The 25,882-nt window shown below is 38.2% G+C and overlaps 1 protein-coding gene across 1 annotated transcript in view; it reads right to left on the reverse strand.

Annotated features, from left to right (window-relative positions):
* UBL3 (ubiquitin like 3) overlaps nt 1–12,832 on the reverse strand; it is a 53,405-nt gene extending 40,573 nt beyond the window's left edge. The window contains exon 1 of the mRNA XM_034410883.3: nt 11,453–12,832. Coding sequence (XP_034266774.1) covers nt 11,453–11,479 — 27 coding nt within the window. The 5' untranslated portion in view covers nt 11,480–12,832. The remainder of the gene's footprint in view (nt 1–11,452) is intronic.
* Nucleotides 12,833–25,882: the final 13,050 nt, after the last annotated feature.

Raw genomic sequence — 25,882 nt, forward strand, 5'->3', positions numbered from 1 at the left:
GCTAGACAAGATGACTCATCAGGTCAGCTTTTCAGAGATATTTCCTTATCAGATTTCTCAATGCTGTCAACCATGGCAGAGTTTCTAATGAACTGCCTTCACTGGAACTGTTCTTAAAAAATTGTGGAGATATTTAGAGGTGTGTCTGCCTTAAAGGTAGATTGTGTTGAATTAAAATAAAATGGGAATAAAACAAGCCTGTGTAAAATATTTTTTTAAAAGTAGCTACTCTCCAAATACTACCAAGAACTCAAAATGCAAGAAAGATAGTGCCATTGATTATTTTCATAGTTAATATTTTAATTCAATATTGCAATTTAACAATTTAACTAGTTCTTTAAGATCTACTCCTTCTATACTGACTATAATAAAGTAGCTTACACTATTTCAATAACATTAATAAGAAGTCACTGTGGGATGATACACTGATGATACCCAGCTTTACATCTCCTCCAGTAGTGAAATCCAAATTTTTTTACTACCAGTTCTGTGGGCGTGGCTTAGTGGGCATGGTGTGGCTCGGTGGGCATAGCTTGGTGGGCATGGCAGGGGAAGGATACTGCAAAATCCCTATTCCCACCCCACTCTGGGGCCAGCCAGAGGCGGTATTTGTCGGTTCTCTGAACTACTCAAAATTTCCACTACCGGTTCCCCGAACTGCTCAAAATTTCCACTACCGGTTCTCCATAACCTGTCAGAAACTGCTGGATTTCACCCTGATCTCCTCCCCTGCAAGTTACCCCCCTGTGATTTGCACTGGTTGCTAGTATCCTTTCAGGTTCAATTCAAGATCCCAGAAATGACCTATAAAACACTACATGGCACGGGACCAGAAAAGCTGAGGGACTAGTTTTCCCCAGCTACATCTTCCCATCTCATCAGGTGTAGCAGGAAAGTCATGTTAAAGATCCCACCCTCCAAAGAATGTCATCTGGAGGGATACAGGAAGAGAACTTTTTCTGCTGTGTGCCTATTAAAGTATTATTACCTCCAAACTTAGACTGACCCTGGTGGCCTTTAGGAAGGCCCTGAAGACATACTTTGCCAATGAGCTCTCTTCTAGAGGTAGAGGAGTTTATTATTATGAACATATTTTATTATGAAAATATTGAATGTGATGCTGTTATGGGCTTTGCTGCTGATTATGGTTAGTTTTTGTTATAATATGGTTTATTAATGGATTTATGTCTGTATATTTAATTTAGTTGTTTTTAACTGTGAACCAGCCAGAGTCACTCAGGTGAGATGGGTATACAAATCAAATAAATAAATAATGGTCCTACTATGCTAATATTTTAACACAGTACTATAATATTTATTCAAAAATATGGATATATTCACCCACCTCATTTTGCTAAAACTATGTCTTACATTTTCTATTTTCTCCCAAATTATTCTTAATATTGGGAAGCAGGGAGGGAGAGTGGTGACACAAGAAGTAAGATTGTGATTTCTGTCAACTACTAAACTATATATTCCAGTCTCACAACAATGTAACTCTTCTCAGACAGAGTAGAACTTGTTTTACAACATTTTTTCCTACCCTCTCCTTGACCTTATTTTTTTACTGGCATTCCTAGTGAGCTGCAAAGGTACATGTGCAGTCACCAGACTTCTTTAAAAAATATAACTTGGAACAGCAGCAACACTTCACTTCTATAATGGCAATACTCACATGTTTACATATAAAATACATAGAACCCTTCAAGCATCATTTTCTTGTTAGTGTTCTACAATGTACTAAACTGTAGCACTTCATTTTGTTCTAACACAGCAGGCATTATGTTGTACTCCTCGACAAGTGCCATATTATATAACAATTTTTAGAGTGCCAACATCACAAGGATTGGATGGCATAAACATTAACTTAAAAAAATTCTACCATGGCAAATGTCCTACTCCACCAATAAAAGATCAACTAACATAATACAAGAAAAAGATTGTCATTCAACACCATCAGCTAGGTATCATGCCTCAAAGGCCTACTTACAAAGGAATGTTTAAGTGTTTCTTTGAATGCCAAGAGTAAAGAGGCCAAGCATATTTCTGGAGGCAGCAGAATGTCTAGGCAGTAATGTCCTCTGGCTTAAGTGTGCCTTACTTCTTGCTGAGTTGGAACTTTGAGCAAGTCACCTATCTAGGTGAGTAGATAGGATGAACAAATTCATCCTGAACAAGTCAGGTCTAATGTAGTCTCACACCATGCCAAGTAGGCTCGCACCATGCCAAATAAAGTCTCAAAGGTGCTTTTTCATTTCATTTTAAAGTAAAGCTTTATAAATGAAAACCAGCAATAACCTGTACCCATAAACCAACTGATAACAGCAACCCTAAAACTGGGAATATTCTACAGTAGAGGGTGTTGTCTGCTAGTTACTCTGTACCAATTCTAGTTTCTGGGTCATCTTCAAAGACAACCCTTTGTAGAAAGGTTCTTTGCCACGAAGAAGAGGGAGTCAAGCTATTCTCCAAAGCACCTGAGGGCAGGACAAGAAGCAATGGATGGAAACTAATCAAGGAGAGAAGCAACCTAGAACTAAGAAGACATTTTCTGACAGTTAGAACAATTAACCAGTGGAACAACTTAACTCCAGAAGTTGTGAATTCTCCAACACTGGCAGTTTTTAAGAAGAGATTGGACAACCATTTGTCTGAAATGGCATAGGGTTTCCGGCCTGAGCAGGGTGTTGGACTAGAAGGTCCCTTCCAACTCTGTTATTCTGTTCTATTCTAGAACACACTGCACATCAGCCATGTGGTAATATAGGCATAATCATTGTTGCCAAGACCTCCAGATTCAGACAGAACTGTATCTACATATCAACCAAAGGTAAGCAATCCTCGCACCCATCACCCCATTATGGCCTCCACTTGCTGTTCACACAGAAATCACAATGCCAGGAGGCCCCAATGACACAGACCTGCTCTTTTGGGGAGCATGACAGCCCCTAGAGCAGCAATCCCCAACCTTTGCGGCTTGGTGGCCTGGCTGGGGAAGGAGGGAGAGGGGAGCTGGGCTGTGTGAGCAGTGGGCTGCTGTGCACACACGCTCAACTTGCACTAGCGGCAGACCGGTATGCATGTGTGTGCAGCTCCACTTGCACAAGTCAAGCTGTGCACACATGCATGCATGCCGGCCCACCAGTTGCATGGCCCAATTCCAAATAGGCCACAGCCCAGTACTGGACTCAGGGTCGGGGATTCCTGACCTAGACCTAATACCAAAACTGATATTTCTGGGTTCAATATGAACAGCAACTTTTTCTTCCTTGGATTTAATCAGAGCTCAGCTTATTTTCCACTAACCCCAACATTTAAAAATCAGGCATAGCTATGCCTTTGCAAAGTTAGAAGCTTCAGTATAGCTACTAACAAAAACCTAGAAGAATTTAAATGCAAAGCAGCAAGACCACAGAAGGCTCACATTTGTTTGAAAGACAAGATATCCTGAACGGCTTGTTGATAATTGTTTTATACAAGTATGTCTCCGTGAAATTACTTGCAGAAATAACATTTGCAATGTGAATTCAATAGAGTTTAGAAGTCACAATGGTATTTAATAGCTTCATTATTAACACATCAGGAAAGAATTAGCAAAGATGGAATACATAGTTACACTTTTCCCATTGGTGAACCCAAAAAAACACAAACATCCGTATTTAAAGATTATGTTCATGCATCAGTATATTTGACATCATTTGCTAAATCATTAGCAGAACATCTCTCAATAGCACACTGTTAACAGAAACTCCCTGTAGCTGACGCAAATTCTCAAAGAGCCCAAGGCAATATCTGATTATGTCACTGTTGATATTTTCTTCTTCTTCCAATACCAACTGGCACTGTTCAAACTAAGATCTGCATACAGTAAATACAGTATCATAAGGATTACTGTCTTTTTTAAAAGTCAGTCTTCTAATTTATTTATATTGCCAATTATTTTCTTAATCATGGTATTTCTACTTAGGAAGCAGCAGCAGTTCTGCAATTACGGTGGCTTAATCACATTTTGACAGTAGCATATTTGTACATTGTAGGGGCTGACCAACAAAAACAGGAACAGAACATGTATCTGACTGTTTACAGCAATAGCAATTATGACAGAAATGAAAAATTAAGACTCAGGTCTTCAATGAGTGTGGCACAAATGGTCAGAAGGATATTTTCTTAATTGGGGCAACTATTCAAATTGATAAACAAGAAATTCACATATCAGTTGACAGAATGTAATGTCATAAAGGTGACACTAGACAAAGTACTAAAGCAAAGACTCTCACAGATCAAATTCATCTCCTGTGACTTTCCTGACATTCAGTTGGTCCAGAATACAGATGTGTAGGCAAAGATGGGCATGCCTCAATATGCCCATGTAACACCTCTGTTTCACAAGCTGCACTAATTGCCAGTTTATGTCTGGGTACAATTCAAGGTGTTGGCCACTACCTCTAAACCTCTACATGGCGTAAGTCCTAGTTATTTGAGAGACCACTCTCTTCCATAGTATCCACCCAACTGGTTCAATCAGGCAGGATTGGCATACTCCAGGTTCCATTGATTAAGCAATTCTACCTACCAGGACCCTGGAATTGTGCCTTATCTGTAGTAATACCTGCCCTATGGATTGATGCTACTCCTGAAATTTGAACAGCTTCCACCTAACAGGATTTCAAAGGGCCTTAAAGACTTTTTCAGTCCTCTGGAGAGGATGATTTCTTTCTTCCTTTTTTCCCCCCTCTGCCATTTTGTTCCTTTGTCTTATGCTTTCAGTATTGTTTTGTTTATTAAATGTTTTAAGAATCGTAAACAGCCCAGAATTTCTGGGAGTTGGGCTGCATATACATTTAATAAATTACTATTTATACTACTACTATTATATCGTTATGATTATTACAAAAATTGTTTGCTATTGTTTCTTCCAAGTTGTTTTTTCAAATTCTCACCTAGCCTATAGCTGTAGGATGAAGTCCAGGGAATCTCTTATCCAGGAATTAATCAAATTCAGCCATGCTGTTTTTCTCAAGATTATCCACAGTAACCTAGATGCTTCAACTATAGGCTTAAAAGGAGTCAAAAATATTAATAACACATTCACGGTTAGATCACGGTGTAACAGATGCTTCCAATCTGCAACAAGCATATCTCTGGTCATCACAAAACATGTTGTGAAATTAAATTGATTTTTTTGTTTGAATTCATAATTTATTAATTTTCAAAAACATTTCCTTACACTTTAGCTATATATTCAGAATATAATGAGTTACAAAAATATTTCAAAGCTTATTATGAAATCATACTTTTAAAATTAATTTCACCTGGAATTAGTAAACAGTGAAGCATATTAAAACTTTATTATTTAATTGCACTGAATTGCTTTAGCATCACTTCAACTAATCCAATTAATTATTTTAATTTATAGGGTCACCCATCTCAAATACATGTTTTATAAGAATTAAAAATTATATAAAAGACCAGAAAGCAATATTATAGATAACACACTAAAAACATATAGCAGAATCAATAGCCAAGATATAATAAATCTATAGCAATCAATTAACACTCTACAAACTCCACCACACATCTACAGAATCATATTTTATGAAAAGACTGTAGCATTGGATCCAATCTAATCTCTGGGGAGATAATGTTTCAAAGGAGAGTGCTGTGACAGAAAAGACTCTCATCCTGGGCTCCACCGGGTGGTATTTCCTGACAAGTACCAGTATGCCTCTTTTGTCAGACCTAATGGGACAGAGATGAGGTCCCTCAAATAGATCAATCCCATGGATAAATTTGCTCTGCCACAATAGCAGTTGCCAAGAAACTAGCATGGAACATACCTATTTAGTTATTCAAAATGAAATTCAAATTAGAAAAGACTTGATTTTACTTAAGTTTTTATTACTTAATATATTTCTATCTCCTTAAATAATATCAGAAGATTAATTCATGTGAAAAAGTAGCATAAATAGTTTGGATTGCTAAAATGCATTTCAAGCTCATCCATAAGTGGAGTAGCAACTATTACAAATATTTCATATGAGGGTCTCTTAACTAAAAGAAACTTCCTTCATTGCTTCCTCTCCAGTAAAGATTCTGTAAAGTTAAGGTGTGTGCTATGAAGTAAATCTGGACATATCTTTAGTAATATACTTCTAGCTGATGTTGTCTTAACATACAATTTCTGTTTGTTTTTAATATTTATAATCTAGAGACTGTAAATTCCATGCTCATGGGTTTCATTCATTAGACAATATGAGAAAAATTATAATATACCATATATCCATATAACAACTGATCATGTTCTCATTCAGTTATGAAGAAGATGCCAGCATTTCTATTCACACAATACCTAAGTGTTGCAGCAGTAGTTTTACAGAGAATATGGGATCAACAGAGAGAAAGAAAAAAACATTTTGTTCTACTGTTTTACTAATCTTCTCAATTTTAGACATCACTAAATTAAAACGTTCTTTAGTTCCACATATTTTTAAATTTTAAGAAAACTATTATTTTTCATGGAATGTTGACAATATTATTTTAGTGTTTGGAAATATATCTAGGCAAAGAAAATGGCACATATGTACCATAATGAAGGTCTCTTAACACAAAACTAAAACAATCCAACAGACTTATTAGGCCTTAGCCTTTAACAATTTTCCTTCATCATCTATATAAAAATTTGACATGTCTGAAATGTGTAGAAAACATGATTATATTAATCAGGAAATAATGAAGAACAATTTTGTTAATACCTTTAACTAAAATATTTAGCAGATACTGGTAAATTATGCAGTTGAAGTATTCATGTGTTTTCAAACACATGAAAACATCAAACTTTCAACATAATGAAGGTATTTTAAACATATTAGTACAAAATCAATTACTGTAGTTTCATACTAGAGAAAGAATTTATTTACAGGTGGTCCATGTTTAATGATTGTTCAGCAATCATTGCAACTTACAATGACATTGAATAAATGATAGTTACAACTGGTTCCTTGGAATACTGGCCATTATAGTGTCCGCATGTTCACAATCTGGATATTTGGTTCATGATTACAACATCACAGTGAACCATGGTCACATGATGATAATTTCAGTCGTTCTCTGCTGACTTCCCATAGCCAACAGCAAAGCTGGCTGGAAATCAGAAGTAGCAAAGTTGTTGTGAGGTCTTTGCATAATGATAGCAATCAGGAGTGCCAGAACTATCATCAGAAAGCAATGCACATGATGTCACATTTCACTACCACATAGCTCCGGTCCCAATTGCTGTCACAAACTGAGGACTACCTATAATCACCCCATCCCTATTTATTGCACTTTGAATGCAATATAAAGTATAAATATATACTTTATAAATATAAATAAAAAATTTAAAAAATCCACTGTACTAATCCACTGTAAAAATCCACTGAAGAAATGTAGATGAATATAACAAAATAACGTACTTTTAAATGCTTTATGTGTTATCTGTCGATTTATGTTATCATTTACATAATGGCATTATTAAATACTAAATGACTGGAAATTTATTTATTTATTTATTTTATTTATTAAATTTTTATACCGCCCTTCTCCCGAAGGACTCAGGACGGTGAACAGCCAAGGTTAAAATACATACAGTATGAAAATTAAAATAATTTAAAAAATAATTAAATCCAATTTGGCTTCCCAATTTTAAAACCCCTTACCCATAGAATTAATCAATTAAAATCTTAAGCCAGCCCAGCTTGCTGAAACAAGAAAGTCTTCAGAGCCCGGTGGAAAGTACGGAGGTCCGGGATCAGTCGTACCCCTGGGGGTAGCTCGTTCCAGAGGGCGGGTGCCCCCACAGAGAAGGCTCTCCCCCTGGGGGTCGCCGGTCGACATTGCTTGACCCTTGATTGCTCCACCCTGAGGAGACCCTCTCTGTGGGAGCGTATTGGCCGGTGGGAGGTTATCGGTGGCAGAAGGTGGTCTCGTAGATATCCAGGCCCTAAGCCATGGAGAGCTTTAAAGGTGAGAACCAAAACCTTGAAGTGCACCCGGAAGACCACCGGAAGGCAGTGCAGCTCGTGCAGGAGAGGTGTTACATGGGAGCGCCGTGTCGCCCTCATAATCACCTGTGCAGTTGCATTCTGGACCAGTTGGAGCCTCCGGTGCTTCTCAAGGGGAGCCCCATGTAGAGAGCATTACAGTAGTCCAGGCCGGAAGTAACGAGGGCATGAGTGACCATGCATAAGGAGTCCCGATCCAGAAAGGGGCGCAACTGGCGTATCAGGCGAATGCTTTACTTGTGGATTTAATTGAGATTCGTGAGTAGTAATACCCCCTCATCTATTTTGTTACGACAAAATGTTATTCTAATTAAGAAATAACATTAGGAGTAGGTAGACTCAGCTGCTGGTTTTTTTAAAAAAACACATATAGTATTTTATTTTTTCTCTATGTACACTGGGAGCTTATGCACCAAAGAAAAATTCCTTGTGTATCCAATCATACTTGGCCAATAAAGAATTCTGTTCTGTTCTGTTCTGTTCTGTTCTGTTCTGTTCTGTTCTGTTCTGTTCTATTCTATTCTATTCTATTCTATTCTATTCTATTCTATTCTATTCTATTCTATTCTATTCTATTCTATTCTATTCTATTCTATTCTATTCTATTCTATTCTATTCTATTCTATTCTATTCTATTCTAAACAAATAAGGTGGGTTGGGCTACTAGTCTTAACAGTCCTGGTTCTAAGTTCTTCAATAGCTTCCAGTTCCATGATATCATGGTGATTATATGTTGGCGTTAACATACCACACTTTACTCCAATGCTCCTAACAAGATTAATATTCAAGTCTCATATACGAACTGGAAAACTAAAAAAGAAGTACAACTGCTGTTTTGCAAAATGTATTCAGTAAGCAAACTTCGTTAATGTAAGAAAACCAGTAACATTTTATAGAACTAGTTTTTTAATATAATAATATAAGTTTTTGAATATACGTTTTTGAGTATAAGTCCCACAGAATTAAATAAAGAAACTAGACCCAAATAAATACAATTCTTGGAAGCAATTGGCTTAAGAACCAATTGTTTCAGTAAAAACTTCTATTAAGGTTTTTTTAATAATTTAAATTACAATGGGCAATGAATATTAATTCCAAATCATGTCTGGACAATTCCTAAGCATTCCATATTTTTATATTGGTAATTTTAAAAACCAGTTATGTGCACTGCTATATAGTTGCAAATATATACAGTATGGGCATGTTATATAAAGCCCATCCTGGATGCTCAGATATAACAGAGGAAAAGATAATGAAGCAGAATAGATTTCTAATATATTTTAATGAAGGTCCATTAAAAGTGAAACACTTCTAAGTTCTACATTTCAATTATAACACTTAACATGGAAAAACATGTACAATTTCATGTACAGAACAGCTGATTTTGGCTGGCTTATACCCAATATAAAACATGTGTTTTTGGTCTGGATATGAAATGAAGCAGGGTCATTTTGTTCCAAATACAGAGTAAAGTGCTGTTTGTTCCAGACTGTAGACTTTCAGTTGAAGAAATGTGGAGGAAAATGCCAAAACTGAAGATTTTATTTAGTGATGGCAACTGAGAGAGGGCAGGAGAAGAAAAGATACCAGAAATGATAAGAGTGAGCAGGCAGGCCTATGGGAACTGAGACCATTTGGAAGTGGGTACATAGGCCATCTGGAGAAAAAAAGAGAGACACAAGGTATCCTTGTTTCCGAAGGAGGGGAGAAAGAAACAAGTGGACACCAGCTTTGCTCTATCCACCCTACAAAAATCATTCGGAGTTTGTTGTAGGACTGGTTTCAGCTGCAGCACAAAACAAAAACATTCAAAGTTATTTCTGCCAACAGCAACCAATCCATAATGGTTCATCAAAATATCCAGAATATGAGGGCTGTGCTTTAGGTTTGAAACAAAACACATTTTACATTTTATGCACAGTCCTAAGACATAATATAGAAGGATACGATTTAATTATCCATTCTACTAAATGGTGCTTCTCATACAATTGACATCCATTCAGAATTAAATTCCAGCAAAATACAATGTCAAAAATACCAAATGGATAACATTGAGAGTTTGCAGCTGTATATTTTATTATATTAATATAGGGGGTATTTTTTAAAACCATCACACACTTTCAAGAAGCACTGTTAGAAAAATGTATATTATAATGAAAGACAAGATGCCACAGTGTTGCAAAGAAAATCAAATAAAAACAATTCAAGTTGAAATCAACATGATGTTCTATCCTTTTTTTTCTAATATTTTGCTCAGCTACTTTAAGCAAGTTTGAAGCTGTGGTACAATTTTTATTATAGTAGTGATTTGGTTACAAATTACTGTTTTCCTGCTATGGAAAGCCAAAAACAATCTCTTACCAAGCATGAATTGAAGTTTTAAAAGCTGAGATTTGTATGCATATACATAGCACATATAAAATACTAATGCCCCAAAGCAATTACCATTTATTTTTTTAACAGAATCACATAAGTAGTAAAAAAAAACATTACTGTATGTTTTAAATATGAAAACCAAAAATATTTCTTTAGTGTCAAAAAGGAATCGAGTTAATTATATATAAAAGTTTAAAAATAATTCAGTTTCAGACATGTTTATTCATAAGAATACCTGTAGGTGGTACTCTCTAAAGTATATAATTTTGCTTCCTTTTGTCCAGATTTTAAAATATACTCTGATCACTAATTCAGTAATTCACTTTATTAGCATAACATCTAATATTACCTCAGGAAGACATGGCTCAAGAGAAGAGTTTCTAGAATGTTTTGTTGCAACCAATACACTGTATTAAATTATAGCCTTCCACACTACTTGAGGTTATTAAATATTGTAATTGGATTCAAATAATAAAACTATAACAGGAAAAAAGGTACCAAAATGTTGATTAATTCAAATAAAATAACCCTAATGAAAATATATTTTTGTTTCATTTATACTTACGCTCAAGTTAAATCTCAAATGTATATAAAAAGTTAAACAATAAAAGAAAGCAGATGATTAATTCTACTATACTGAAAGTAGGGTGCTTCTTCCTTTCAGATCTGTTAGGAAGAACCAGTGTAGTACAGTACAGAACTGGGGAGATCCAGATTCAAGTTCACCCTCTCAAAGGAAATTGGGTAACTTTGGGCCAATTACTCATTCACAACTCAACCTATATCACAGGATCATTTATTTGTTGTAAAAATAAATGAAAATAAAAGGAAGGGAAACCTCTGTGTAAGCTATCTTGAACTCCTGGAGAAAAGGCTGTGAATAAACTTAATAAATACTAAGTGGATTCTACCCACAAAAGCTTATACTATAATAATCTGGCCTTCCATATACAAAAACACTTCTTGCTGCAACACAAATCAATTTTCTAAAAATCAGTTCTTTGTATTTCTGGAAATAAAGTCAAATCCAAACTTACCATATCAGATGGAACACTGCTAGACATCTTGATAATTACGCTGTCGGTTTCAAGAAACAAAGAAGGAGTGGGGGGAAAATGTAAAAGCCAGCCAAAACAACACAGGTACAGTAAAAGATCTTCCAGCTAACCAATCTTTGGTTTTGTTCCTGGTTAAGTTGTGCGCGTTTTGCTTCCTTCAATAAAAGCACCTGACCCGCAGCAAGGAAACTGACAAAAAAAGACTCCAATTGGTATTAAAAAGGCTGGATCAGAGAGGAAACCACAGGGAAACCAGAGACAGCAACGGATTCTTGTCAACAGCAGCACGAACGCCAGTTGTGCCAGATAGACCAGGCAAAAACATACAACAACAACAACATGAATTGTGTAGGAGCGCTTTTTCTTCCTCTCTTGCTCTTCCTCTCCAGCCTAGACCAATAATGAATGACGAAGATGATTCAGAGGATAGTTCTGTATCCGAGTCACCTTCTCATTAAAGAGAAAAAGAAAAAGAAAAAAAAATAAGCGACAGGCACTCAATGAAGTAAATAAAGCAGCGACCGTCCTTCTTTCCCTGAGGCCAAAGTTCTTGTGGGGGAGGCAAAGGGGGGGGGGTCCTCTCGTCCGATCCTCAGTAAGTGAAAGTGGGGCGAGGGGGGCGCTTCTCTTCCTTGGAAAGGCGTGCTTCCTACAGCATTTACAAGGCTGAGTTCAAGATATACGTATTAAAATAAGCCGGGGAAGAGGGAAGGGACAAAGAAATGTTACCCTCCCCCCTCAAACTGCAGCAGCAGCAGCTCAAGGGGGGATTTAAACTGCAGTTGCCTCTCGCAGCACGAGCAGCAGCAGCCCTCGCCGCCCCCTCCGCCTCAAGTCTCGGCTTTCATCGCCCCCGCCGGTTCCTTTCTCCACAGTCCCTTCTCCGCTTCTTCTTCCTCCTCCTTCTCCTTCTCCGGGGTCTCCCTCAGCAGCAGACGGTTAACGGAAGCTCCCCGCAACCGAGGCGGAGGAGCGGCTCCTTCTCCTCTCGCCAGCCAGAGAGCCCGTTGGACGAAGAAGGGCCGGGGTACGGCTTTCTTCGGCGCACTTTCTGCTCCTCGGTACCCTTCACCGCCTGCCGCCGCCGCCGCCGCTAGTCCCGCAGCCGCCTCTTGTCATCTTCCCTTCCAGCCAACATGGCGTCTACGCCGAGCGGAGAAAAGGGGACACAGCAGGGGAAAGACGGACCCGACGCCCCCATCCCCCCCCCCCCACACCTCACTCGGCTTTGGCTCCGCCTCCAGATCGCTATTCGGTGACCGCGTCAAGTGCGGCCCCGCCCACTCATTATGGACGTGAGCGGCGGACGCCGGTCGCGCGGCATCCTAGGAAGTGTAGTTCTGAAGCTTCGGAAGCGTTAAGAAACCTCGGCCGCCTTTTCATCGTGAGGCAACTTTGGCTTTGGCCGCTGTTTACTGTGGTGGCAGCTCCGCCTTCGACAGCCGATCTTGGAAATTCCCTGCTTAGAGTCAAAAGTGCATTACGTGATCGGTGCGAGATTCGATTTGACTGGTTTCAGTCAAACACATTTCGTTTCTCTCCTATCCGGAATCTGACACATACGTGCAAAACAAACATACAAAAAAACCGAGATTTAGACAGATTAACAGAATTGAAAGGGACCTTGTAGGAGGTCATCTAGTCCAACCCCCACCCCCCACCCCTGCCCAAGCAGGAGAAAAATAAACGTTTATTTATATAAATGTTATATAAATATAAATGTTTATTTATGTATGTTATATAAAATAAATGTTTATTTCATTGACGCCCAGGATCAAGGAGCTACAAACCGAGGCAATAACCGTTTCAGGCAACCGGAAAAATCAAAACATTCGGGATTGATACCCGAACTCAGTGTCAGTTCAAAGGAGAGGACTCCCAAACTTTGTGGGCAGAAGGTCATAAAAGTGAAAGATCCGTGATTACCCAACCCAAGCCGCCCTAGGAGAAGGTTGAGTGGGTCGTCGAATCCCAATTAGTTGGCCGAAGTATGTGGTGAGAATAAATAGCCATGCAAATATAGATAGCTTATCTTCCTTTGTTTGCTTTTGGGAAAGGACCTTTTGAGGGCATTTAAAACTTCCGAGCTGTTAAGTCCGCTGATCGACCAGATCCAAGCATTCTGATTCTAGTTTTTGACAAGAATGCCCTACAATCGTTGAGACAGCCTCTGTGAGCGCACCAGTGGTGAAATCCAATTTTTTTTAAAACCGGTTCTGTGGCCGTGGCTTGGTGGGCGTGGCAGGGGAAGGATACTGCAAAATCCCCATTCCCAACCCACTCCAGGGGAAAGATGCTGCAAAATCCCCATTCCCACCCCACTCCAGGGGAAGGATACTGCAAAATCCCCATTCCCACCCCACTCTGGGGCCAGCCAGAGATAGTATTTGCCGGTTCCCCGAACTGCTCAAAATTTCCACTACCAGTTCTCCAGAACCTGCTGGATTTGACCCCTGGAGTGCACCCTCCTGCCTTGGTTGTGAAATACTCTATATGCACCCAACATGACATGGCTGAAGAAACCTTAACCCTCAAGAAATAGATGTCAAAATCTAAAAAAAAAAATGTACAGACCTTAATTAAAAATATTTTATTATTAAAAATGCTAATCTTCTGAACCTTCAGCGAGTCATATTCTTTTTGCTGATGGAGGGTCTTGTAAAATAGCGTAATATCTGTGAAGCACAATTAAATGATGCACAATAAAACAAGATATGCCTGTAGATGTCTACCGGTAATTGCCTATCTATAACTAGAGCTGATTTCACATATTTCCCATAAGCACTTCCTAAATGAAGACAATCCTGTTGTTTAATTGGCCCAAGGGATCATATGATACACGGTTTCCATTTTCTGTTGTCAGAGAAAGATTCTTTCCAACTGTTTAGCCTACATGTAGCAGAACAATTGTTTAGTGTTCTCCGGGAAATAGGAACACTAGAGTTTTCATTCTTTTTACATTTATTACGATAGATACCAGGCACAAATAACAAAGACTTCCCAAAGATGAATGATGTTACTATATGAAATAATGAATATGCCCTTTTTTGCTTTTTTGAATGCGCTTTTTTTTTAAAGAAGGGACAAAAGTGAAGAATAGAGAAATTCTATATGATATATAATGAAAAGCCACGTCAATATACATTAGTTTGTGAAAAGTATTAATGTTATATTTTATAATGGTAGATTACTGTTTAAGATATAAATCATAACTGTTTAAGATATAAATAATAAAGTATGTGTTTTGTAACTGTGCATATATAGCTTTAATTGTATAAGCTAACATGTATATAAAAATAAACAAAAGGGAAATATTTTGGTTGCTTTAAAATCAGCAGGGCAGTTCCTAGAGAATTATCTTTCTGGATTTGTTTTAGTTTTTTAATTATACTATTTAACTTCCTATGAAATCTAGTAGAGCTTTTAATAATAGAAGCCAGTCTAATTTATTTTTAAAGTTTAATTAGGGGCTATGTTGATTCAAACTTAAAAGAAAAATATTGTCTGCAGAAACACAGCATGCTGGCTGATGAATTCTGGGAGTTGAAGTCCACATAACATTGTCAAGGTTGAAAAACACCTGGGTTGGATTCTCTTTTATTATTAGCCTGCACATGTTTTCTTCAATGAAAGCAAGATGTCATGTGTTTTAAGTTTGCAGCCTTATATGTATGTTTCTTCGGTTTACAATATATTGCCACCCAGTCATATTTTATGAAATGGGCAGCTACATACAGTAAATGCGATTGATTCAATCAATATTGTTTACCTCTATGTGCCTACAGTACAGCCCTGTCACAAAATGCACACAATGTGAGAAAAATCTTCCGAATAAGAACTGCTACAAGTGACAAACTAAGTAAAAGTTGTTTATAATGTTCACAAACATTCACTAAACTGATACAACTAAGTGTGAGCCAAGACACACTTTGATATCTTCTGTGAGATCTCCATATAGCAGGGGTGTCAAACTGACAGCTCACGTACAGGCCACACCCACCCCAGATCCGTGAATGGAGAAAACATCATGAAACGTCACATGACGGCAATGTAACACCGCGAGTTTGACACCTGTGCCATAGGGTTCAAATGGGCATATGGTGAAATGTGTGCCACACAGGGGTGAAATTCACTTACCTTTGCTACCGGTTCGCAAATGTGAGCACACGCGCCTCCTTCATGCATGCACAGAGTCTTCTGCACATGCACAGAAAAATGGGACGTGATGGCCTCCGGGCAGGTTCGCCCGAGCTGGATAGAACCAGCTGAATTTCACCACTGGTGCCACACTATAAAAATGAAAACCCTGCTCCTTTTGCACATACTTTGTGACAGATAGGGAAGAGATTGCAGATTGCACAGGTGGGAAAGAGGGTGGAGAAACAACCTTCCTTTCTTCCGTTGTACCACACAACCTATGGGCTTCTGGAAAGTGTAATCAAAGGCATAGTGGCACTGAAGCAACCACAACTTTTCCAAATTTCATTCACAAATGAGTCATGGATCCTGGCATCCTCTAGATTAGCTCTATTTGAGTTACCTTGGTTCAATAATTGTTGCCTTTCCAATTTTGCTCAATTGAAGGTTACAAACAGTCAAATAGACATGAGAGTTCTATATTAACATTTTATACATATGTATATATGCTACCCTTTTTATGACCCTATAAGCCCTTAATTCAGGGTAGAATTGGGGTGACTTGATAGAGCTGAGTGTTTACTGGCTGGATGTCCTTCCTGATGCCATGCGGAGTTCGCAGCAAATATTTTTTCTTTGCGCCCTACGAGAGAAACATCTGCGACTACCAAGGACTGAACTCTCAACTTTGTGAATGGGAGGCAAGCAGCTTCACCACTAGGCCACCATGCTGCTCAATATAAAATATTAATATAATTTATACATTTCTTTAAACACCTTGAGTGTGAGTAGAATTTGGGGCATAAATTGAATGAATTAATGAATGCATAGACCTAATTTAATATTTTTCTATTTAGTGCTTTTTTCTTATATATATAGGACCCAACACCCAGAATTCCCAGGTAGTAGAGAGATACAGTCGCCAGATAACTGAAGAATGTCAGTTATGGGGATAGTAATCCTAGAAATCCAGAATGGAAGAGGTGTGGGAAATTGCAGTGCTCTGGATATTCATATATGTAGTACATTTAGAGTGGTTGAACATGATAAACCATGCAGGATACATCAGTATCAGCATAGACCTTTTTTGTATCTGGGCATCTTTTCGAGTACAGCTAGTCCTCGACTTATGACCACAATTGAGCCCAAAATTTATGTTGTTAAGTGGAAACATTTGTTAAGTGAATTTTGCCCCATTTTACGGCATTTATTTCCATTGTTGTTAAGTGAATCATTGCAGTTGATAAGTTAGTACCATGGTTGTTAGGTGAATCTGGCTTCCCCATTGATTTTGCTTATCAAAAGGTCGCAAAAGTTGATCACATGACCCTGGGACATTGCAACCGTCATAAATATGAACCAGTTGTCAAGCATCTGAATGTAAATCGCCTGACCATGGAGGTGCTGCAAGGGTCATAAGTGTGAAAAATGGTCACATGTCATGGCAACGGTCATAAGTATGAACCAGATGCCAAGCATCTGAATTTTGATCACATGATCCTGGGGCTCTATGAAGGTCCTAAATGTGAAAAATGGTCATAAGTCTCTTTTTTCAGTGCCGTTGTAACTTTGGTCACTAAATGAACTGTTGTAAGTTGAGGACTACTTGTATTGAAAAGGATACTTGTTCTTTTTCTAGTCTTTCTCAACAGTTATTCTCCTCCAGTCATCTGGCATTTCACCAGTACTCCAAAATACCTCAGAAATAATGGTTTGGACCAGTGGTGGGTTGCCCCCGGTTTGCACCGGTTCTATAGAACCGGTAGTAAAACCGGCGGAAGGCTCCACCCACTGATCCTGACGTCATCAAAATGCTTCTGCGCTTGTGCGTGGCCCCGTTGCGAACCGGTAGTAAAGGTAAGTAGAACCCACCCCTGGTTTGGACAGACCATCAACACCCTAGGATGCACTTCCTTAAATATCAGGCTGGCCTGATATTTCACTTAATTAAAAGACGTATACTCTGACCATGTTTCTATTACATTGTTCAGCCTTGCCCCTTTTCATAATTACCTGGCAAGACACATATTTTTTTATTGTTAGAAAAAACTGAAGAGGAATTGAATAGCTCTGTATTCCCTTTGTTCCTTATTAGCATGTTGCCATCTTTACTGAGCAACTAATATACTAATTCTTCCCTTTTAATTTCCAATTTAAAAGAAGCCCCTTTTATTTTCTTAGCATCCTTCACTAATTAGCTTATTCTGAGATTTCATTTAATGTCATGCTTATATTTCTGAGCTACCTAGCTGTCTTTTGTGATCTAGTCCTCATGCCATTTCCTGTATATCTTTTGCTTTCAGAACTACGGTAAGTTTTTGGGTAGCCATAACAGCTTCTTTTGTTGCTCCCATTTTTTTCTCCTCATAGAAATTGTTTGCAATTATGATTTTAGTAGCTTCTTCTTTAGGAATTCCAATTCATTTTGAACTCATTATCTCATTAGTTTTCCTGACAATGGGACCTTATTTAACCTTCCTCTGCATTTATTAAAATCCACATGTTTTAACTCTAAAAATGTGTGTCCTTGCATTTAGTTTCCCTTAAAAATCAGAATCCCAGCATTATATAGTTATTCTCCCCAGCAATCTTGCTACTTACACTTGTACTTTTTGAACTTCCTGTTGGGCCTTCTTCCATCTTCTGAAAGAGAAAGCAGTATTCTTATCAGATATGGGTCAATTTTGCTTTGCCAGACTGAAAACTACATTCAGAAGGTGAATTACAATAGGCATGTCTTTTTCTGTTGGTAAAGATCATGAATTATTGTTTGATTCTTCTATAAATTGCTTTTAAACAAATACAGTATGTAGTAGCGATTTCTTTTTTCCATAAAAGATACCTGCTTACTTTAGATTTTCCGTTTGGAATTACCAAGCAATTTATAAAATTGACCAGACATATGGGTATGTTTCTCTTTTTCTAGACTAAACTGTGAATGTTTAAATACATTACAGACTAAATATTTGTTTTCAACACCTAACTGTTCTTATTCCCTCTTTTCAAATGTTGTGTTTGGATTTGAGAACAACAATCTGGAATTTTAGATAAGCTGTTTATTGTAGCAGGTAAGACTTCTGAGTTTATCATCTCCTCAATGGATCAAGACTTCATTTTTCTGTCATGACAGAGAGGTTAATTCTGATTTGCTTCATTTTAAGAAATGACAATGACAGGCTTCATCTTTTCATTTTGTAACTTCAACACAACATAAGAGCTGAGGTGGCACATTGGTTAGAGTGCAGCACTTCAGGCTACTTCAGCTGGCTGCTAGCTGCAGTTCAGCAGTTCAAATCTCACCAACTCAGCCTTCCATCCTTCTGAGGTGAGTAAAATGAGGACCTAGACTGTTGGGGGCAATATGCTGACATTTGTAAACTGCTTAGAAAGAGCTGTAAAAAGCACTATGAAGCGGTATATAAGTCTAAGTGTTATTGCTATTGCTATAATGTAAATAATGCTTTGTTCTATACTCCCTCCATATTTGTCCCCTCATCAACAAACCCTCATCTTTCCACATTTGTCCCCTCATCTTTCTTCCCACCCACATTTCTTCCTCCTCCAGCGTCTGACCCCTTCATCTGCAACAGCCATCTTCTTCATTCTTTTCTTTGTTCCTGTTTTTCCCTTTGGAGATCCTCCCGCAGTACCCCAAATTCTATAGTTCAACTACTACAGATTCCTTCCCATGATCAATAACCTACCTTCTTCCTCTGGCACACAAGCTCTTTCCTTTTCTCAACTACAGTACAATTTATTAAAGTCTTCTCATGGTATTGCCAACCAACGAATGTTTAAAAGAAGGGCCCCCAGATAAATAGGTGCTTACACAAGCCAATTCAAGGAAACCCTGACAATAAATAGATAGAATTAAACTGATTATGAAAAACTTGATGACACAAAATTGACTTAACCCTTATAAATATAAAAACTTTAAAGGGTGTTTGGATTTAAAATTTTCCTCTTCCCCTCATAGCAGGGGTGAAATTCAGCAGGTTCTGACAGGTTCTGGAGAACCGGTAGCGGAAATTTTGAGTAGTTCAAAGAACCGGCAAATACCACCTCTGGCTGGGCCCAGAATGGGGAGGGAATGGGGATTTTGCAGTATCCTTCTCCTGCCATGCCCACCAGGCTATGCCCACCAAGCCATGCCCACAGAACCGGTAGTAAAAAAAATTGAATTCCACCTCTGGCTCATAGTTATCTTTAGTTTTATTGTAACATTTATGATGAGGGATTATAAGAAATACTCTCACACATAGAGAGGCAGACAGACAGACAGACAGACAGACAGACACACACACACACACACACACACACACACATTTTTGTCCCTCCTTCCCTTCTCTTTTGCTTAGATTTTATTGGTCACTGTAGTCAAGCATTATTGATGATACTTTCCTTTTTCTAAAAACCCATTAGCAGATGTTTATTTCATTGCCTGGGGTTTTAGACAACCATTTAAACAGAATCCACATTATGGCTTGAACTTCCTCCTCTTATCAAGAAGATTAATGCTCTCACAGTTCAGATTAAAGCAACTAAACGGCAGCAAGCTTCATAATTCATGCACATATTTTGGAAGTTACTTCCAAGGTTCCCAACAAGCAGTGCTTTGTCTCAGATAATATTTTATGTATCCATGCTAATATATAGACAAGGAGAATAATAAGAGCCAATTTTTTAAAAAAGGGTTCTGTAGAGTAAGAAAGGAAACTATAGGCAAATTTGCTTGACATCTGCTCTGTGGAAAATGGTTAAAAATATGATGTGAAAATAAGAAAGTACTTAGAAAAATGGGCCTCACTGAAAAAAAAAACAAAATCCATGCCTAGACTTTTGGGGGGTTATTAATAAGCATATAGACTATGGTGACCCCAAAAAATGACAAGTAGGACAAAGTCAGCTCCACTTGAACAAGAATCAGTTTGGGGATAGATGCTACATTGCCCAACTAATATCATCTGTGTTAGTGAGTTGTGGGGTTTGCTTCCTGTTTTGCCCAGCCAGAGTTGATGTAGTGTTGGCTTTCTTCTTGGTAATTCCTTAATTAGGATATTGTTTTCTGCTTCATTGTTTGTCTGGTGTTAATTCCTGCTTATCTGGGTATTGGCATTTGGGGGGGCATGTATTCTGGTCTTTTGTTTCCTTCTTAGCTTTTTCTTGTCTCTTTTGAATGGTGTGTAAATATGGTTTATTTCTCTGTGTCTATTGTCTATGTATGTGTGTGTCAACTTGAGCTACATATATTTTCTTTTATTGTAATCTTTATATAAATGATTTAGAGTTACAACAGAGCAGTAGGTTGTCATGTTTGCAGATGATACCAAACTGTTGACGTTGCTAAAATTAAAAAGACATTGCAAAAAGCTCCAAGTGGATCTCTCCAAACCAGATAAAATGGCTTTAAGGTGGCAAATAGATTAATTCCGCTGGAGAGCAAAGGACAGCCATCATAATTCTGCTGGAGTTAATCTATTCACTGGACTTCGCTGGAAAAAAAATTTACTTCCCAAAAATCTAAGTGTCAATTATATTTGATAAGATCTGAACCAGCAGCAACTGATAAGGAAAAACATCTTGGAGTCTGAATGAACAGCAAAATAAAAGTGTCAGCTCAATATGCAGCTGCTGTCAGAAAAAGAAAAGGTTCATCGCCTCTTTGGAATCCTTAGGAACAGGAGCGGAGAACAGAACGGCTGATGTGAAAATGTCCTTAAACAAATATATAATGGGACAATGTGTGGAATATTGGATAGCCTTAAAGAAGGTACACAAGCACAATATCCTTAAGAGGGATATTACAAGGATAGAAAAGATGCAAAATGGGGGTAGGAACCAAAATTCCAGTGGGGTAGTTCCTCGTGCTGAAAGCTATAGCAGCTGAACTTTTTAGTTTGGAACAAAAGAGAGCTTATAATCATGCATGATACAGACAACATGCAAGGAGAAGAATCTTCTTCCTCTCTGACAGTGTTAACTACACAGAAGGACAAGATTTAACCAAGGAATTCTTTCCTCCATGATTAAATGTACAGTATGGAATTTACTGGCAACCAGTTTAGCTTTTGTTTTTTTTTAAAGGACAAGATCATGGAAGATCAAGTCGTCGGGCTTACTATTATTTATGGATGTGTTCTGCCAATTGAATTGTAGGCTACTTGCTTTGACTACTGATTGATGCAAGATGACACCGAGACGGAGCTACTGTCCTCAGATCCATTCTTATGAGTTTCCCAAATGCAGCCAACCAACAGTGGGTGAGAGCAGAGGTGGGCTGCTGGAGGTTCTCAGGGGTTTGGGAGAACCTCTAGTTAAGATTCTGTGCAGTTCGGAGAACCCCCAAATCCCACTTCTGGCTGGCCCCGCCCACCCTGCCCCTCCCAGGAGTCCCCATGCAGCCCATTTTGCATGCAGGTAAGTGCAGGGTGTGTGCAGAGGCTTGGGGAGGGCAACAAACAGGCCTACCGGAAGTTTGGGAAGGCTGAAAACGGGCCTGTTTCTGGCCTCCAGAAGGCCTCTGGAGCCTGGGGAGGTCGTTTTCGCCCTCCCGGAGGCTCAAGGAAAGCCTCCGGTGCCCAGGGAGGGCAAAAAAACCCCACCCCCACCGTGGTGCAGGATGTCAACTAGGCCACGCCCACCATGGCCACGCCCACCCAGCAACCGGGCAGAGAACCCCTTGCTAAAATTTTTGAAGCCTACCCCTGGGTGAGAGACAGTGCTGGCTGAGATGGACTTATGGCCTGATCCAAGAGAACAATCCTCATGACTCTTTTTAAGAAGGTCACTTGGACACTTGGTCACCTGGAGCCCTAGCGTAGGCTCCAGACATGCATCAAAGACTGTTTTGTTATGACTGGCAATATCAACATTTATAAATTAGGTCAGTAAAATGAATCACCAGTTATGTCACATGATTTACTGTTATTTCATCCACTTCTGTTTGGGAAGTATTAAATTTAATGAACAAAAACAATTAATAAAAACTGACTTTGTCATAGAATTCAGTGAGAAGAACATTTTGCTGCTGTTCACTTGAAGTGTCACAACATCCATAGTGGATTTCAATTCCTTAGTAAAAAAAGGAGTTTGGATATAGTTTGTTTATTTTGTTTTGGTTTTTGACAATGTTGCCCCACCCACTCCCATGTAATAATTTATGCCATTGTTTTCTACATGTTTTCTACAATAGAAGGTTTTTCGGGAACCAATCATGTATGCAATTAATTGCTAATTGCCCATACTGTTATTTTACCTGCTACTAATCATTAAACCTGCACTGTTTATGTCACTCATAATTTGAGATGTTAATTGGTCTGTCAGCTGTTACTCTGGCCTCTCAAATTCAAGTAGAGATAGTGCAATGAACAGCAATTGACTATTTTGAAAGCATTCAAATGAATTGTTGCCAGCCCTTCAAATTAGGCTAGTGGAAGAAACAAGCATGACAGGAATTCCAGAAAGGTTCTATCTTGTAGGGTAAAATAGTGGAATCTTGAAAGCCTATCTCTCTATCCCATCTTATATCAAACAAAAATCAAGAGCGGGATATTTCGTACATTTTCTTTCAGAACAATTTTTCCCCCCTGAAAGTTCCCCTTTAGCAGTTTGCTTATTCCTTCCCATTCCTAAAAGTAGGTCTGTTCCATCACAATTATAAATCAATGTGCTGTTCCTGGATTAACTTTGATAAAAATTTCCATTATACAGTCGGAGAACCTGCAAGTTACTCCATGTAAATAATTAGGCAATAAATCTTAAAAGCAAACTGTTTTTCTCATTACGTGTTTCTTTTCCACTATACATGTATACTAAAATCGTTCAGCCCTGAAACCGATCAGCATATAACTACAAGGAAGGAGGTTGACCGCATATATGATTTACCAAAGTCTTCACTTACTCAGAGAGTAATGTGCCTAGTCAGCACAAAGAATAATGGAATGTGAGGTTCACTGGAGATTCACTCATGCTCTCTGCAACCTTGTCACCTGATCTGAAATGCATAGAATAACATTTAATTCTCTGTCTTCCATTACTAATTTCTTTATTTACGATGGCTTCTGGGATACTTAATTCCTGCAGGCTCTGAGCAGCTCATCCCACCTCCTTACAAGTACTAACAAAAGTCAGACAAAATTAGTATTGTATCAAAGGCTGGCCCTACCCTTGGTTTTATAAGTATAATTCTTGTTGAAGACATTATAGCAAGATAAAATCAATACAAATATTAGAAAAAGAAAAAAGGAAAGGAAAGAAGAAATGTGAATATTTATGAAAGAAAATAGAAGAAGAAGAAAAAAGGTTATAAAGAAGCGGCTTCCAATCTTTTTTGGCAGTGGTTATAAATGCATTTATATGTAACTGTAGGGAAAGGAGTGGTAGAACCTGGAGTAGGGTTAAAAGAGAGATCAGCTTAGAATTCGTATATGGTCACAAGCAGACTAAGTCCACATATCCCCTTGTGTTCCATTGTCCCTTATCTAACTCTAGAAGATGTTAACTAGTAGTTCAGAATATTTCTATGCACAGGAATGAGTAGCAATAAATCAGTTTAATGGAACCTTCATATGTGGACCTGGTCTTTCACACCTGATATTAATCTTTTCACCTGCCTTATCTTCTGAATGACCTCCCCCCAATATATGATAGGTCTAACTCTGTTTGCCATTAGAAAAACAATTAAGACCTAGTTTTCCTTCCAAGTGTATTTAGGCCCGGTTAAGTCCCCTTTTGGTCGTTTAACTATCGTGTTCAATCACCACTTTATATTTTATATATTGGATAGCTTTTTTAATGTTGGATGGGCTTAGGCAATTTATGGCTTATTTTGTTTATTTATTGGTTTCTTGCTTGCGTTGGGTGGCCCCATAAATCCATTAAATAGCTGTACCACCATCCAGGACAAGGTGGCTCCTCTTCTACTCAATCCCATCTCATTAAAGAAGCCACACCTTGAGTAAGCCATACAAATCAAAATTGGTTTCTTAAATTAGAATTGCTTTATAACAAGCTCTTTAAATTGACCAATCAGTAGCTTTTTTTTAACCCATCCACATGTGACATTTTATCTTTCTGAAGGATATGCAAGAATTATAATTTTCCATTTAAAAATTTAACATTAATACTGTATTAAAACACCATTTTTTTTTAGAAAGGCACAAATAAGAAAACCAAGAAGCAGCTAATCTGCAAAGGTAGCACACTTCAACATAATGTCACTTCCTTCTCCTGTCTGTGGGCTTAAGCAACGCATGACTTTCATCAGAATAGTGCCCTCTCTTCTGATTCTGCCAGCAAAAAGAGAAAAGTTCTAATCTAGCAAGCTTCATGTCTCGCCTGATTTTTATTTTATTTTAAATAGGAAAGCACAATTCAAAACAAAGTACCTTTTTCAAACACAGTCTTTTATTTTTGAGAATGCACCTAAGCAACATATATATCCTAGAGCTCTTTTGGGGGTGAGTTAGGGGATTACTATTTTTGAAATTCACTCTTCTTAGAACAATTACTTGATCTCTTTTTCTGGTTTTTTAGCAGTAGGTTAAGATTGTTTTAAAGGCAAAGAGAGACAACCCTTTGAATATTTTTCTTTTTTGAGTTGCTTGTCTAACATGGTTTTTTTTTCCCCTTGTTAAGTTGTACCAACAATTGATCAAAGTTCTAGTAGCAAAATTATGTGCAGCATCATTTTTAACTTTCCATGTTTCAGACTTATTCACCCATTTGCACTCAAAATAAACACCATCTTAAATTCCTTTAACTGAATGTTGCAACAAAAAACACATTTCAGGAATGACATCCTCTTAAAGAGATTCAAGATGATGTTTGCTATGAAAAAGAACAACGCCAAGAATTTGAAATTTCTGGACTTCTGGGGGAGACAGGGTCAGCTGAACCAAAAATGATGAACACAACAAAGACTGAAGAACCAGTCAGTAGACCAGGGGTGGGTTCTAAATTTTTTTACTACCGGTTCTGTGGCCATGGCTTATTTTGTGGGCGTGGCTTGATGGTCATGTGACAATTCTTTAGGATTTAGCAGAGGTACTGGTCTACCAGGCTTTTAACTGCTTGCAGAGCTATACTGGTCTACCCATTTGTTTTTGGAGGCACCGGTTTACTCATTTGTTTTTGGAGGCACCGGTCTACCACCACACTGCCTTTTAACACTAATCAGCTGAAGCCCCACGGCAAGAGTTTAAACAGTTTTTTTCCTTCTAGCCGATCAGCTGGGACTCGGGAGGCAGCAATAGATTGGGGGTGGGGCCAAAT

This window comes from Pantherophis guttatus, chromosome 5, assembly GCF_059756535.1.
Source record: "Pantherophis guttatus breed Tessera chromosome 5, ASM5975653v1, whole genome shotgun sequence".
Classification (NCBI taxonomy): Eukaryota; Metazoa; Chordata; class Lepidosauria; order Squamata; family Colubridae; genus Pantherophis; species Pantherophis guttatus.